The 17,433-nt window shown below is 42.6% G+C and overlaps 2 protein-coding genes across 2 annotated transcripts; both read left to right on the top strand.

Moving 5' to 3' along the window:
- Positions 1-1,516: 1,516 nt before the first annotated feature.
- Positions 1,517-6,020, top strand: asb10 (ankyrin repeat and SOCS box containing 10). Its single transcript, XM_080441253.1, has 5 exons — positions 1,517-1,961; positions 3,731-3,998; positions 4,112-4,616; positions 5,392-5,505; positions 5,793-6,020. Exons 1-5 carry the CDS (start codon positions 1,637-1,639, stop codon positions 5,976-5,978), a joined length of 1,398 nt encoding a protein of 465 aa, XP_080297379.1. The 5' UTR covers positions 1,517-1,636; the 3' UTR covers positions 5,979-6,020.
- A 2,866-nt stretch (positions 6,021-8,886) lies between these two features.
- On the top strand, positions 8,887-11,380 carry gbx1 (gastrulation brain homeobox 1; the record flags this gene model as incomplete). Its single annotated transcript, XM_080440066.1, has 2 exons — positions 8,887-9,340; positions 10,851-11,380. 2 exons carry the CDS (start codon positions 8,887-8,889, stop codon positions 11,378-11,380), a joined length of 984 nt encoding a protein of 327 aa, XP_080296192.1.
- Between the last annotated feature and the right edge of the window lie 6,053 nt (positions 11,381-17,433).

The following is a 17,433-nucleotide window of genomic DNA, read 5'->3' on the forward strand; positions in this document are numbered from 1 at the left end:
TTATATTTAGCAGAACTTGTTTAAACACTTCGCTCGCCATGTTATGCAAGCTGGCTGGTGTCTTCATGAACATATCTGTTCCAAGGGAGTACTACCTACAGCTTCAAGTCATCCACCATTGATCCAGTGCCGAAAAAAACAAGGTTATCGCCCACCCTGGACCCTCACCTATTTGCTTATCAGCAAAAGAGATTGACGGATGACGCTACAGCCACAACACTCCACACTGCTCTCACCCACCTGAGGAAAAGGATTTTGTTTATGTGAAAAGTGTTTGTAGGCTACAGTTCAGATTTCAACACCATAGTGGTAGTCCAGGCTAGACACCATGCTCACAGACTCAACCTCTGCCCCTTAACACAGGAGGGCTGTGTCCTGACTCCTGAGCCCCCTCCTCTACTCCCTGTACACCCATGAATACGTGACCACGCACAGCTCCAACTTCTTTATTAGGCCTAAGATCACGTATACGACACAACCTGATCACAGTCAATAAGAGACAGCCGACAGGAGAAAGGTCAACAACCTGACACAGTGGTGCCAGGAGAACACCTCTTTCTCAACGTCGAGGACAAGAACATGGTGCTGATCGTGGACTACAGGAAGATAGGAGGGAGGCTGGACCCCATCGCTATCACCGGGTCTGCTGTAGAGGGAGTCAGTTGTTTCGACAGTGTTCACATCACGAGGACCTCTCCTGGAATCAGCACACCAGTCATCATGTGGTGAAAAGGGCACAGCAACACCTCTTTCACCTCAGGTGGATGAAGAAGTTGTCATGGGGCCCAATATCCTATGGGCCTTCTACAGAGGCACTGCTGAGTGCATAATTGCCAAGTTCTCAGAATTGTATCTTGACAGACTTTTTGACACTAGTTTGAAATATACCTTTGCAAGTGATTTCCTAATTCACAGTACTAGACCTGTGCCATTGGGCACCAGCCTACTTGGGAACGATGCAAGTCGGGAACTATGAAAGTTGGGAATGTATGCCCCACCGGGTTATGCAGTACCCGTTGTACCCGTTGCGCATATTGTACCCGTTCTGTCTGTCTGTCTGTCTGTCTGTTTGTTCCTTGAACATTTTTAAAAGTCTTTGCATGTAGTCCAAACTTCCTCAAATGCCATTATGGGCTTGAACAATCCTGAAGGTGGTGCTACAGTCAGCAACCATCTTAATTTTTTAGGTGGTTGCTGTACAGTGTTTCTGTCATGATTGTATATCGTTATACAATCCAGTCAATTCAATTTAAATTCAAAGGGCTTTATTGGCATGAGAAAACATACGTTTACATTGCCAAAGCCAAAATCCAGTCAACAGGTATCCAAATAAGAAACTGCTCATTCAATTAGAGTTACATAGGGTTACAGAGAAGCAACATACCCGGTGGCAAACAGAGGTACTGTAGCTGAAGTGGTCATGGGAGAGAGATATAAATAGTCTTTATTGCCACACTGCAAGTGTCACATAAACAACACTCAAGTCAAACAACACTGAGAGCAGGCAACAGGCTGATAGTGGCCATTAGTCAGAGAGAGAGACAAACAAAGACAGAAACCTAGAGACAGCACTATTGTTTTAAGTTGTTAACCATACTCCTTGTACAACACCACTCTTCTGGGCAAGGTATTCAGAATGTCACATGGCAGTTTCGTCTTCTCTTCCACGGCTCTGCGCTCTCTCCAGCTGGAAGAGGACATGCTGGAGAGAGACAACTACAAGAAGAAGCTGGCCTCCCGTAAGCTCAATGGCTACCTGCTGAAGAAGGAGGCCAGGGACAGGGTGTCGCTAAGGTCCAGCTTTGTCCTGCCACCAGCGATATGTTATGATCTAGTCATCCAGAATGCTCTTTATACAGGAGACACTGAAGCTGTGCAGCGCCTCTTCCCTAGAGGCTCCACTGCCAACCTCATCGTTGAGCCACAGGGTGGAGACATGCGCTGGGTTTCCAAAGGAAAAGGTAAGACAATGAGACTGACACCTGTCCTAATCACCTATGAAACTAGATAGTACAACCAAAAGATATCCCAAAGTGTCCTGTATTTCTCACAAAAGAGCATTTATAGTACATGGAGATTATTTTTTTATTTTCTTTTTAAGTGCTTTATTCTTTATATAGGAGAGTGTAGAGCTACAGGAATAGGGACAGAGAGAGAGGAGAGACATGCAAGACATGACGGGAGTCAGATTCAAAACTGGCTGAGCCTCCATGCAGCCCATGAGGACATTTAAGTAGTTTCTTGGAAGCAATGAAATGTGTTGACACTCAAGGGACAAATCCAAAACATAGAAATCTGTTCCATTGTGCTGCATAATCATGATTAAATGCCACCCTGAAAATATTTCACCATACTGAAGCATTATTTATTATTCTCTGTCACATGCCTGCCAAATAACTCAATTTAGTAGTCAAATAATCAGCTTGACATGAATGTCCTCCATTGATTGATTGATTTAATACTTTATTAGACAGAAATGTAAACAGCACGAGGTACAGTCAGACATTTGGGCTAAAAGGATAACACAAAAACGTCCTGGGGACTTGTTTCCATTGTACAGTAGTTCACTCCAGGAATCATGTATGACTGCTGTTGATCAACATGGCAGCTGCTGTTTTATTTTGGTCCAGTGTTACTACTTGACCTGAAAAGTGTTTAAGTCGCTGGTCACGCAGCAGCTACTAGTGACTACCACATCATAGTGATGCCCTAGTTATAAAATAAAGCATTAAAATCATCTGCCAAACAATTTTATGATACTAGAGGGAGGATAATCTATGATCCCGTGTTACACAATTAAAAGGATGCATCCATTGAACCTACATGCTCTGATGGTATGGGTTCATTGCCACATGCATGTGAGCCATGTGAATAGGTTACATGTGACACAGTGGTCATTTGCCCCTGGGCCACAGCCCGGGTAGGTTCCTATAGGCCTAGGGCACCCACTGACCCAGAATATCACATAACACCTCCCTAAAATAGCCTTGTCTAAGCAGACAGGCTGCATAACAGTCCATTTCCTTCGATAGAAACCACACTCCTGAAAGTGCAAAGCAAGACAGCTGAGACAGTTTTTCATTGCCACGCGAGAGTCGGATCATTCAGCATGGCCACCTCGATACCTGCCATAAAGTGGCGTAAACAGAAGCCCTACCGTAGCGATGTGATTGCCACCGCTAAGGCCACAGGCTGTATCCTGCAGTTCTGGAACTGTTTGCTGGTAGGAGATGACCTGACGCTTATTAGCATCCTGGACGAGAATGAAGAGTATGACTACCTTATTGATGCCACTTATGACACCAGCAACGTAGAGGAATGGAAGAACTTCAGGTTCAACACCAGAGGACTGAGTAGGTTGTCTGAATGTTTTGAGGTCAAGTTAGGTTATGTCTGACACAGATGTGCAAAAACAAGCAAGTAAGCAAACAAAAAGAGCTGTGATACGTCTTTGGGTTTATTGAATTGGTACCTGGTGGTTCCATTTATCAAGATTCATCAACTGATTCTAAGGAGTGACACAATTGGTCAAATTCTTAAATTGATCAATTCATTAATAAACATTAGGTAATATTTGGTTTATAACTTGGATATTAACCAGTGGGGGAGGGGGGTGCACCGTGTGAATATGAGCAATGACTATGCATTTCCAGTAGTTCCAACAGACACCCATCTTTGGGAAGGTGTCAGATTAGACAGTGTTTACTACACATTTCACCTCTGCTTGCAGGGCTGTGGTCTTTGAACTACGAGCAGGAGTTGACCACGCCACTCCACATCACCGCTGGCCGAGGCTTCACGGACAGCCTGAGAGTCCTGCTGCAGCGTGGGGCCAATGTAGAGCTGGCACCTGGTGGCACCACTGCTCTGCACGATTCCTGTGAGACCTGCCATCCTGAGTGTACCAAACTGCTGTTGTCCCACGGTGCAAATGCCAATGCAGTGTGTGAAGATGGGCTCATGCCCTTGCATATGTGTACCATCCCTGAATCCTTTGAGTGAGTCAAGTTCAGAATAATGGCTCTTCCAAAAAAGTATGCATACAGGACTAATTTGTCGTCTACATCAGTCTATATTATACCTGAATGTTCTGTACTTCATTCTGCTGCAGGTGTGCCAAGCATCTCCTTCAGTTTGGTGCTGCAATAACCGCTCGAAGCCTCGAAGAAGATGACACTCCGTTACACATAGCAGCTGAGAATGGCCTTCCAGAGCACATTGAACTGTACCTGCGCTATGGGGCTGCTGTGGACAAACAGAACAACCGTGGTCTCACACCTCTCAATGCTGCGTGCTCAGAGCAACAGGAGCCACATGAGCTGGAGCGTTACTTCAAGGCGTGCAAGCTGTTAGTGGAGGCCGGGTCTGATGTCCGCACTAGAGACCAGGACAAGGAGACTCCGCTACACATGGCCTGTAAGCATGCAAATGCAGATGTGGTGGACCTGCTGCTGACCCACGGAGCTGATGTTAACGCGATGAACTATGGCTGTAAGGCCCCCATGCACATGATCCTACAAATGGTATGCTACAAGACTTCTCAACAGCCTGAGCGGGTGGTCCGCTCTCTGCTCAACTACGGTTCTGTCCTGGTGTGGCCGGTAGCCCTTCCCACGGTAAAAATCCTTATATCTGAGAAAAGTCAAAATTACATTTAACCACATGAACCCTAGTGTCCCTATTCTGGGCAGGTCACAATAGGTGAACATTCAGCGAGAGTTGCAGATCTACAAGTTCACAACGCGTTGCAACACAATACGTTGTGAGCTTGTTGATCGGCTATTTTCAGAGATTTGGTGTATGGGGGATAAAATGAGGTGGCCAAGAACAGACCCCTGTCAGAACCCCTTGCTGTTTACTGTACATATAGGGTTTAAGTGGTTAAGAATACATCAATTGTATATAATATGCAGGCAAATCATTGAGACTAAGGCATTTCAGGATTAATACACGTACATGTACAAGTACAGATATAGCACAGGCCAATGAACAAGTACAGACCAATAATAATAAAATACAAAAATGCAGAAATGATGGAGTAAAAGTCTAGAGACACTAAAGAGCATTGCATATTGTAATACTACAGAGTTGAATCTCTCACATTTCATGAGTCACAACATCAAGTGTTTCACTCTGCTGGAAACAGACTACAAGTATTGCTGAATCCACGTGCTCCAAAATGTCTGCCTCCTAATTATGCAAGTGTTAATAGGAGATTAATTAGCACTAATTGCATAATTTCCAGTTAAACCCCCAGAGGGAAGACCAATCTGTTCATTTCACAAGTGTTTAATTACTCTGTTTCTTTGATTCTATGGAATCATAAGCATCATCACTAACTTCAGCATTAAAAGTATGAATCATGTCACTTGGCTCTGACATCTCTTCCAGGTTTTAAAACACTGCTGTATGTCTCCACGCACTATTGAAGTCCTTTTGAATGCCTACCCTCGACTCAAAATCACAGATAGCTGGGTGGAAGCAGTCTCTCCAGAGGTCTTTAAGGTGATTTATTTTAATGTCTATCTACATTGAACGTCTGTTAGTAACTGTAGCCTATCTTTCAAACCTCATTTAATACTTAACAGAGCGATGCAGACATACAATGTACCTATAGTGATGATATTTACTAAAAAAGTCAGTTGCATTATAGTTGTCAGTTGCATTATTACCCGTTTACTGTAGAGATAGTATTTATAATAAATACATAAATAAATACATTAATTAATTAACACAAAATGGAAATACTGTACATGAATCAGTGACCCAGACTTTCTCTGTTCCCTTCCCAGGAACACCAGGAGTTCTATGAGTCCCTATTCTCTCTGGCCCAGACGCCTCGCTCCCTGCAGCATCTGGCACGTGTCAGGCTCAGGACGTTCTTGGAGGGTCATGTTCTCGAGGTGGTCCCCGAACTCAACCTGCCCACTTTCCTCAAAAACTACCTGCTTCTGGACTTCAGAGGCTATATCCACTGAAAACATCCTGTAGTATAGCCTGACAGGCAAAGAATTTGACATTTGTAGTTTAGAGTGTTGTCTTTTCCTGATATAAATAGGCTGCAGACAGTTTTAGTTTAGGTGACCCCAGAAATTGTTCTGCTAAGACTACCCTGCCTCATACAATGCATGTTTTCTTAATAACCTCAGAGGCCACAAATTAGTTTTTGAAGAGAAACAAGCTCGTATTTTAAAGGAAGCCAAATTATTTAAAGTTATTACACCACAAGGGGGTGCTATAGACTTGAGGTGACTACAGTGTCAGTATCTGAATGTGCTTTCTTTTATTCCTCCTTTATGGACACTCTCTCTCTCTGCTGGGTTATGGAATGTGATGCATCGATAGTAGGAAATCAACAACTGCAAGACTATTACTTGTATTTTTCAAAAACTATATTCGTTTTTACATTAGCTTTACACTGTATGACACACACAAAAATGAATACATGCACACAATGTTGATAATGCACAGCACTTTCCAATGGGTTGTTGAAAATCAAGGCTAGACATTTGGATAAGTAGCGTACTAATACTTATTATTTATAATTGTGATTCTAATGGAATAATTGTCTATGTTTTTCCCAATAACAAAGTATTTCTATGGTCAAGTATCCATTGCACTTATTGTGTGCCTTTTTTATTAAGACTGATAAATGTTGTAGCCTACATACTATTTATATTATTTTTTTTATCGGACGAATTTAGATCATGGCAAAACGTCAGCAATGACAGCAAAAACATTTAAAAAGAAAAGTTTAACAAACCCAATTCGCATTACAATAGGCATTTGTAAATTATTGTTTACACCAAGCTTGTGTGGACCAGGTGTGATTTTGATTTCATTCAGAAAACACGTCATCTTTGGATAGCCTACCGACTGTATTGGCTAGATTGTGGAGAAATCTGAACATGTGGCCCAAAACGAGATATTATGCAGCCAGATTACCTGTAAAAAAAATGTCAGTCATATCACAAAAATATTATAGTTAGGCTAACACAGAAATAGTTATAGTAGGCCTATAGTAGCCTATAGTATCCATGGCATGGACACATCCAGAGAAAAATGTCAGCTTGCATTGATTTTCATACTAGTTATTATTGCAATAAAATAATAAACCTATAACAACCTCAATAGCATTTGCTTAATTATTGGGTTTGAATAATCTTCATGTTCGACTACTTTATTCTCCAATGAATAAACATGCCATTAAACTAATTTTATTTTAACATAAAAGAGACATACTATTTTCATTTATAAAGTTATATCTGTTGTGTTCAAATCGAATCAAATCAAATCGTGGGAAGACGGTTTTGGTTCTGTCCATCCATGCACACAGACAGAGAGAAAGGAGGCAAGCGCGGGAGAGGAGAACCATCAGGTTGGATGGTGGATCAAAGAGAGATGCTGAAGTCATTTGCAATTATCAGAATTAGCATGGCCCGGCATGGCCTGGTCCTCCATTACTAATCAGAGTCGGTGGTGATCATGTTTATGCCCTTGTGCAATCAGACGACCAGTTGGAGGGCCCGCGCACCCAGGACTCAATAGGGCTAATCATCATCAGTTCCAATTGGCATTTAAACGCTGAAATGATCTCCGATTAAATCAACACTTAAAGAAAAGAGAAACGTGATTTTCCGTGCATATGTTGATTAGAGATGCATTTAAAGCGCACAGCAAAATTATGTGCGCATCATTGTGAAATGGCTATCACACATGCTTCTCAGATCTATAGCTACAACAGCCATAAAATAATTTAACGAACCATGGCTGAACATTGGTCAAGTGAGACCATTTCAAGATTGCATTTACTGCGATTCAAATAAAGTTCACAAAGTGCGTTTGGCTATAATAGAGGCCATGGTTGCAAAGTGCAATGCCTGCCCCGTATTGCCGTTGACCTCACACATAATGTCCTTTATCTGAATCTAATTTTGCACCGAGTATCTCTCTCCAGGGAGCAATTGTTACAGCACTTTTTCTAAAGGCCCAAACGCATTGTTTTAGCCCGTGGAGAATAGAAAAGCCTTCTCAAGAGAGTGGAGAAACATCTGCCTCTCCTCCTCCCCGACTCCCGATGCCATCCGTCCCAAACACTTCAACAAAAGCCACCGTTGTTTTATGTCGTCCCTTGAATCCAAAGTAATTACTTATCATCAATCAAAATTAATAATAGCTGATTGGGTTGGTGTGGTCAACGATTATAGAAGGGGAAGGGCTGGAGCAGTCAGTCTCTCTCACACACACCGTTTCCAGTCAATGTGAACCTGGCAAAAGGGGAGGAGGGCGCGGGGGGGTCTATTTGGTCCTATCCACTGGGAAACTAACCGCTTCTCAAAAAGTCAGAGGCTGAATAAGGAAATGAAGCGTAATTTGAGGAAGATGGATGAGCCCCTAGGGAAACACCCCCTTTTCATTCTTGTATCGCAGATGATAACCAAAGCTCTCTCTATCTCTCTCCCTCTCTCTCTCTCACACACTCAGTGTGTGACACACACACACACACACACACACACACACACACACACACACACACACACACACACACACACACACACACACACACAAGGCGCGGAGGGAGGAGTTGGAGAGAGAGAGAAAGAGGGGGCGAGGTAGATAGAGAGAGAGCGTATGTTTATGTCTCAGTGTGTGACAAATAGAGGGAAAAGGTAGTGCAAAGCGTCAGGTCGCATATTATAGCGAGCTGGAGATCCGGAGCAGTAGCAGCCCAGTGAAGTCCCAGGGATGATGATGGTACTGGACCTACTACCCTAAAACTTCACTCCATCTGTGTGTTGAAGGCTTCGCCCTATTCGCTGAGGAGGAGAGGAGGACACCTGTTTATAACTTTCTATACAGCAAGAAGTGCTTGCTTGCCTCTCAAACATGCAGAGACCCGGCGGCCACGGGACAGCGTTTTCGATCGATTCCCTGATAGGAACCCACACGCAGCCCAGGCCGGGAGGACACATGCTCTACACGGGCTACCCCATGTTCATGCCATACAGACCGCTGATTATCCCGCACCACTCGCCCCTGTCCGGTATACCTCCGCTGGCGCCGTTGGCGTCGTTCGCGGGACGTCTCACCAACACGTTCTGTGCCAGTTTGGGACAGGGCTCGATGCCATCCATGGTGGCGCTCACCACGACGCTGCCGAGTTTTTCGGACCCGCCGGACAGTTTCTACCCGCCGCAACAGGAGCTGCCCGCCGGGCCGCGGGCCGCGGACCCCTTGGGGGCGAGGAGGCAGGAGAGTCCGCATGAGGAGCGGCGGAGTGCGAGGAGCAAGGGCTCTGATGAGCGGCTCAACTTCTCTGAAACTTTTCAAACAATATCAGGTAGGAATCAGTGTTGCCATCTCGGCTTATTATAAGCGACTTTGGGCTTGGTTTTGCGTTAAAGTTGCTTGTAAAAATTGGTATAGTTGTGGTTATTTGGGGCTTGTTTCTAAAGTGTAGGCCTACTTGCTTATTTATAGGCTTGCTTCAATAGTTTTGTAATCATTTTTTAAAGTGGCTCTCAAATATTCCAGATCTACAAGCTCACACCAAGTCGCTATGGGACGCGTTGTGAGCTTGTAGATCGGCTATTTTCAATAAAAGTGCCCATGCATGTGGCCTAGTCGCTTCTTTTGGGCTTGTTTTCCTAGACCTGGTTGCTCTCACAAAATATGGCAACACTGGTGGATGTGGATCCTACTGTACTTTCTCGTGCCTGGTCAGTCACTATAAAAACTGTTGCGTAAAAAAGTAAGCTATGATGCGTAAAACACATTTGTTGTTATACGGTTATTAATAAATATTAGTAGACTATATTTCGGCATTGAAGTGTGGGCCTATAGGCTACTTATATATTTTTTTCATGGAAAATTTATTTGTAATTGTAGAAATTCATATTTATTTATTTACTATGAGATTTCACACACACACACACACACACACACACACACACACACACACATACACACACACACACACACACACACACACACACACACACACACACACACACACACACACACACACACACACACACACACACACACACACACACACACACACACCCACACACACACAGTAGGCCTATAATTTACAGACTATAATTTACAACCAAATTACCTCAACGTTGAAAACTAAATGAGCAATAAGGACTAAACTCAGCATGACATGGGCTGTCTTTTGCAGCCCGTAGGCCTAACAAATAAAAAACAAGCATATCTTTTTTTATGTGTGTGAAATATACAAAATTGTTGTTGTGTATTTTTAATTGCTGACATTTTGGCAAAGCACTGTTGACCTAAACCAATCTGCAATGGCTTAAAACGGGCCAGTGCACTCATTTATACTTTCAGCCGAACTTTGCATTGCATAAATCAGTGGTTCTCAACCTTTTCAGGCCGTGACCCCCCAAAATAATCATATTTGAGCTGGGGACCCCCCAAAATAATCATTTTTGAACTGGGGACCCCCACCCTGTCAAGCACTTGGAATTGTATGGAGTTGAGGCATTATATTTAGTTTGACTCGGTTCTACAGATACATATCGTGAAAATAGCAGATCTACAAGCTCACAACGCCCTGTCGGCTATTTTCACACATTTTACCTCTTTCTTATATTATTTGACAATTTGGCAAAAATGTTTGACCAGTTTTTATAGTAGGCATATAGTTTGTTGCTTATATGCAGCAATGGTCTTTTTTTCCATTTCTTTTTTTCTTATTGTTACTTCACTGTCATCTAAAATACCCCCTTGGCCATAAATAAGCGAAAATACACTGTTAAAATGTGCAAAATGTTCAGGCATTGATCCCAACATGTCTGTTCTGCTCCTTCTTTAACATTTTTTAGGTGAAACCAAACTGTACAGTTCAGACGACGAGAAGTTGGACCTCAAGTCAGCAGACACTGCTTGCAGCGACAGAGAGGACTGCAGCTCGGCAGTGGACAGTGAAAACGAAAGCTTCTCAGACGGAAACAACTGTGGCTCTCTATCCCAAAAGGGCAAACTAAAGACCGGATCATCGCAAGAGACGCTGCCGACAGGAGGCACCTCCTCCGCGGGCAAGAGCAGGAGGAGACGAACGGCTTTCACCAGCGAACAGCTGCTCGAACTCGAGAAGGAATTCCACTGTAAAAAGTACCTGTCGCTCACCGAACGCTCGCAGATCGCGCACGCCCTCAAACTGAGCGAGGTGCAGGTGAAGATCTGGTTCCAGAACCGCAGGGCCAAGTGGAAACGGATCAAGGCCGGCAACGTCAACAACCGCTCGGGAGAGCCCGTGAGGAATCCCAAAATCGTGGTGCCTATCCCGGTGCACGTCAACAGGTTCGCCGTGAGGAGTCAACACCAACAAATCGAGCAAGGAACGAGACCATGAACTATGTGCGGGGGTCTTCAACAGGGGGTCCGTCCGGGATCCCTAGGGGGTCCTCAGAGTAACTATGGGGGGCCGACTTTTTTTTTCCTACACTAACCACTTGAACCCTATCATCCCTATTCTGAGGAGAACATTAGCCGAAAATAGCAGATCTACAAGCACACAATGCCTGTTGTGAGCTTGTAGATCTGCTATATTCGGCAAAGAGGTTTGGTGTATAGAGGGAAAAAAAGAGCAGACCAAGTACAGAGCCAATGGTCAAGTTTACAAAGTATCGAAGGTTTAAGTGGTTAAATGTCTGAAAACACACATATGTAGTGGGGGTCCCTGCTTCATCTCTCTCTCTCTCAGCTAGGGGGTCCTCCTTGGTCTGAAAAACGTTGAAGATCCCTGAACTATAAGATGGAGGGGGGAAAAAGAGAGAAAAAAAAGAAAAACTTCCATTGGACCTTATGTTCCACTGATTTGTTGAATGCATGAAGCACAAAAGAGGATTATATTATTTTGTCCAAGAGACGAAATAGAGCCATGTTCTAAACCTCCAGAAAAGAGGATTTTGCTGGCAGACAGATGAACTATTTGTCAATAAGCTCTCGATTTTTATTTATTGTTTTGTGAATATGTAAATATATCTTTGTCAATATGACGCAAATGGGCACTATGAGATGAGATTGTGTACATTCATTTTTTTTAAAAAGTATTTATAAATGTAGGGCCTAAAAGTTTTGTTGATTATGTGCATGTCCTCTAGGCTACTCAATTTGGTGAATATTTTAAATTTTTGTATTTGCTACGTTTTGTTGGTCACGTCTGCATGTACCTTTCCTTACACCGTTTTCTTTTTCTTTTCCTTGTTCTTTTCTTTTCTTTTATTTTTTTTTGCAACTGTAGGAACCACATTTGCCAGCTGTTGTGAGAAAAAAAGATGTGAAGGAAATAAATGACCAAACGAGGAAGAACTGTAAAGTATACTGACTTAATAAATCAGTTTATATAAAAGTTGGGATCCGGCTTGAATCATTATTATTTTATATGAAAACAGTGGTTTCAGGTTTCAGGACAAAATAGGCTCATTGTGCCTTGTAATTCATTAACCAAGATTACAACTAGCAATGAGGCCTTTTAGACTGCTTACGTTTAAAAAAAAAAAAAGGGTTACTTCAGTGGTTCCAAAATAATGAATGAAGAAAAAGTACAATTAACACACATTTTTGGTAACACAAATTTAATCAAGCAACATTAGGTAATAGGAAAAACGTAATTTATATTTGATTTTAATATTATTATCATTATTATGTTTATTATTATTTGAGTATATGGTTCTACTTAATATTAAGTCCACGTTTTTATATGGTGACTAAATGTACATAGTACAGGTGGTCTGATTGGACAGGGTATAATGTATGTCTTCGGTTGTGAATTAAAATGCTTATAGCACACTTTATTTATGTGAACTTCTTCACAAAGCAGCAAACATAATTACAGACGGGGTCTTTTTAATAGTAGCTCAGTCATTTATCTCTCTTTAGGAGCCCATGCATGTTGTCTCAAGCTGGACTGATGGAAGCCGTTAGAATGGCCATGTCCTACACCTACACCTTGTAATGAACTACTCTATCTATCACTGTTCAGGGAAAGCACTAAAGAGCATCTCAACAGCTCATATCCAATTTTATTTAGAATTACTGATTGTCAATTAAAGACATCAACTAACAAATACATAGCTTAACATAGTCCATGTTATTTTTTAGAACTATAGTAAAATACTGGATATTATTTGCACTCTTGAGTGTGTAAAAAAGCATAATATTAGCATAATTATGTGAAATCAGGTTTGCAATTTAGCCTCAATCTCAGAAAGGTGAAATGAAAATGCTGTGATCTGACCAAATATACCAGGAAAGGGAAAGAAGCCTGAGGTTTTATGCAAGCTTTCATATTCCTCACATGGCCTGGTGTGGGTTTTTAGACAGATCTCTTTGAACTGCATCCAGAAAAGCTTGCATTAGAATAATTTAACTAAATCAACATTTCAGATGGGAGAAAGTGATTGGGTTCCCTACAGCCACAATACAGAGTAAAATCTGCAGTGTTGATTTAACCCAGAAAGTCTAAAAATGTACAATCTTTAAATTAAATCAGGATGCCACAAGATATATAAATAGCACACAGTCCGACAGTTGAAACTTGAAATGTGATGATTGGGGGGGGGAGAAATCCTCAAAAATATTTAACTGGCAGAGATCAAAATGTATGCTCACTTGTCCATTCTTCATCCCATAATGCATGCAATCACCAGACCTAAATGGCCTTTTCCTGATTTAAGATAGTTTAGTTTATTTGAAAAATAATAATCAATACAATTTGAGGATAAAACCCAATAAAGTCCAGGTCCAGGACTTATTTCCATTGTGGTCCTCTTACAAACAACAAAAACATGACAGCTCATGGATCCACCCGAGCCATGTGGCCTGCAAAGCGTATATGAAACCGTTGCACTAGACTGGAAAATATTCAGAATTCCACAGTACCACATTATCCCTGGCGTCCCTATTTTGGGCATGTCATTAGGTGACAATTTTCCAAACATTTTCAAAAAGTTAAAAAATATCGAAAATAACCGATCTACCACCTCACAACACTTTGCATCGTAATGCATTGTTAGCTTGTAGATTGGCTATTTCACCAATCACCCTACAACACTGTTGTACAGCTAAGTATAGAATACAGCTTAAGTGGTTAACACTTCTTATGACCACTGTCATGTATTTTAATTTCATGCATAGGCTGCATGGATGTTAAACCGTTTGCAGAGACTAAATCCCATTTGATTTCAGCCTGACCCCAAACCATAGACAGACAATTCTTAATCTTGTCCACCTGAGTGTCATAAACATCATGCTTATTTGGTTGTCTACCTCATGTATGAAGACTGTGACACTTGGCTGGGGATTTAAGGAGCAGTGGAAGTTTTATTATGATCTAAGAGCTGACTAATATAGCATGTCAACTCTGTGACATTGTGCCAGAGTGTAAACCGCTATTTCAGTCTTGGTGAGCGTGTATGTATCGAGGTGACAATGAAGAGCTATGACATAGCTGACCCAGTAGCCTAAGAGTACTTGTTACATTTCCAAAGTCCTGTGAATTATTCTATTTGAAGATGCTCCTTTCGAAATGTTACTCCACAATACAAAAAATGTGACACAAGCTTCAACTAAAATTCAAATAAAACTAGTGGCTGTTGAATTTATTAGTTATCTCAAGGTATTGCAGAAGATGTAATTTGAAAAAAAAGAAAAACTATTAGACAGACCTCAAATTACCCCTCAGAAATATACAATGATATACCATTTTGGTATGAACCATTGGTGAAAAAGCTTAAGTTATCTTGTGAATCACTTAGTCTTTAATCTACACACATATTAATCGCTGTGCCATTAAAGGTACATTATCTTCAGTGAACACCTCGACGTCTCAAGGCAGTAGCAGTATCATTTTAACATTCTGGTACTTGAATCACAAATTGACATATCATGAGTCCCTTTCAGCGAATGCATTAAACCATTCCCACATTCTGCACCTGGAGAGAGAAAGAGAGAGAGAGCGTAAGACCCCATTATCGCCCCTGGTGTGAGTGTGCACTGCTCACCACGGGCTGGAGGCCTGACTTCTTGGGAGGGTCTGGACGGCCCTGGCTACAGTGATGTATGGGCAGATGCATCAAATCGCACAAGATAAACAAGCGATGAGTTTCATCAGGGCCATCATAGCTTTAATTTGGCTGCCTAATGAGTCAGATCTAGTGGTGGAGATAAGAGTTGTCAGAGGCACGGCTCTAATGAATTTCTTGCCACTTGTAATCAAGGTTGCCTGTCTGAGGGGGGATGATTAATGGAACCCTGGAGGATTCCCTCGGCCCTCAGCCTTCATTACAGCTAATGCATTCTCAGGCAAATTAACAGAGAAATGCAGGCACAAGCCAACGGGGGAAGGAGAGAGAGAGAGAGAGAGGGGTAGAGAGAGAGAGAGGAAAGAAATGAGGAGAGTGGGAGATGGATATGGAGTAAGAATGTATGTTAAGTCAGGAAGGGCGAGAAGAAGAGTGGGCATGGAGAAATGAGATGTGTGGTAGAAGAGTGAGAAAAAACTGTGTGTGTGTGTGTGTGTGTGTGTGTGTGTGTGTGTGTGTGTGTGTGTGTGTGTGTGTGTGTGTGTGTGTGTGTGTGTGTGTGTGTGTGTGTGTGTGTGTGTGTGTGTGAGACAGACAGAGAGAGAGAGAGAGATGATCACTGATTAGCAAGATGAGGCTATGGAAATTGAGTATGAAGAAATGGATAAAGGGCAGTCAGAGGGGTCAGGGAGGAACATGGATATGCGTTAGGTTACTGGTCACACATGATGGAGGTGAAACCGATGGAACGGATGTTCAGGGCTTGTCAGAAGCGACTGAGAATGAATACTCATGAGAGTTGGTCAGATGGAGAGACCCCAGTGGATATAATTACTGGTTAAAGAGGTTAAAGGGTTGAAAGGAGGGACATTTAGTTCTGGTTAGGATGAAAGAGACATTTAGCAATGGGCCAGGGCGTGGGGGTGGCGTCAGGGGGCGCCTGGGAAGCGACGGAAGCCTATCCATATCAGGACAGGCAGAGACAAAGATGTTAGACAAGCTACTCGGACAGGATGTTTTGTGTTGGTGACCACGCGCATAACTGACTGCCTGATACGCGCCGCTGTTAAAGCAACCGCGGACCAGAGCATGCTGCATGTTATGGAAATATGGATGCAATGTTTGCAAATATGGCCTCGTCAGGTCTTTGTGTACCCATCCATCAGCTTCAGACCCACCTCTGCAATCTGGGAGGCAATTTGTCTGAGGAGAGGTGGGCGTCAGAGAGCCCTCCTCACTGTTTAGCTGGCCCTGATGAAATACCAAAATACACAGCAGTGCCTGTGAGCACTGTACTCTTGCTAATGCAAACACAAGAGGCTGGAGGTCTGCAAAAATCATTACAATAGAAGAAATTATGAAGTGTTGATTTTCATTTATTGCGGCCGTGTTGTGTCAGGTTTTTCACTTAAAAATCTGTTATGTTTGGTCATATAAGTATAAACTTGGCTTTAGAGAGAGAGGAAATAGGTCAGTGAGTGAGTGAGTGAGTGCGTGTGTGTGACCATCTGAGCTGAGAGGAAGAGGAAGAAAGACACTAAGGTGATAAAAAAAATACAAAGAGGAAAAGGAAGGGGATGTAAGCCAACATTATATGCTGAGACAAGATTAGCAGAAAAAAGTGGATTAGTAAGGGTTTGACTCCTCTGAACAGTGCAGCTTTTCATTGTTCCCTGCTGTGTTGTGCTCCCTGACACTAAGCTCACTTCTTTATCTTAATCCTCAGAGAGTGTTTGGGGGGGCACAAGCAGGAAGTAGAGAGGATATAGTTCACTTACCCGAATACAGTGAGCGATGCATCTCAGCACTGCTCTTTTGCATGCTGTGCCGTCGAAACCGGTTAGCCTGCCAAAAATATTAGCTCTACAAGCTCACAGTGCCTGTACACCTGCTATTTTCAGCGTGCAACACCATCGTGCGACAAAGGCTTTGGTCACAACTCACAGCAGTGGGTAGGTCTTGACACGGTAGTATGGCTTGGCTTTGGTTTGAATAAGGTAGAACACTGGTTCCTCAAAGGAAACCTAATAACCTACGTTGTATAAAACAGTGATGAAAGATGTGCGAAAGTTACCTGGTAAGCAAACCTTTACTCTTTTCAGATGGAGCACAATGGAAGGAAGGTGTGTACGGTACACACCTTCCTAGAAAAGGCTGTTCTGACTTTATCTAATCTCCACTGGGGTCTCTCCATCTGATCAACTCTCATGAGTATTCATTCTCAGTCACTCCTGAAAAGCCCTGAATATCCGTTCCATCGGTTTCACCTCCATCATGTGTTACCAGTAACCTAACGCATATCCATGGTCCTCCCTGTGGTACACAGTGCACCACATGGTCGCTGATCCTTCCCACGTTTTCCAGCGTAAACAAACTCACA

Source organism: Gymnoscopelus braueri, assembly GCF_963280865.1.
Source record: "Gymnoscopelus braueri genome assembly, chromosome: 10".
NCBI lineage: Eukaryota > Metazoa > Chordata > Actinopteri > Myctophiformes > Myctophidae > Gymnoscopelus > Gymnoscopelus braueri.

Excerpts from the sequence above, each read along its gene's own strand:
- asb10 (XM_080441253.1), top strand. The coding sequence starts at position 1,637 with ATGTCACATGGCAGTTTCGTCTTCTCTTCCACGGCTCTGCGCTCTCTC. Across the intron at positions 1,962-3,730 it reads CTGGGTTTCCAAAGGAAAAG|GGCTGTGGTCTTTGAACTAC; the intron begins GTAAGACAATGA and ends CTCTGCTTGCAG. Across the intron at positions 3,999-4,111 it reads ACCATCCCTGAATCCTTTGA|GTGTGCCAAGCATCTCCTTC; the intron begins GTGAGTCAAGTT and ends ATTCTGCTGCAG.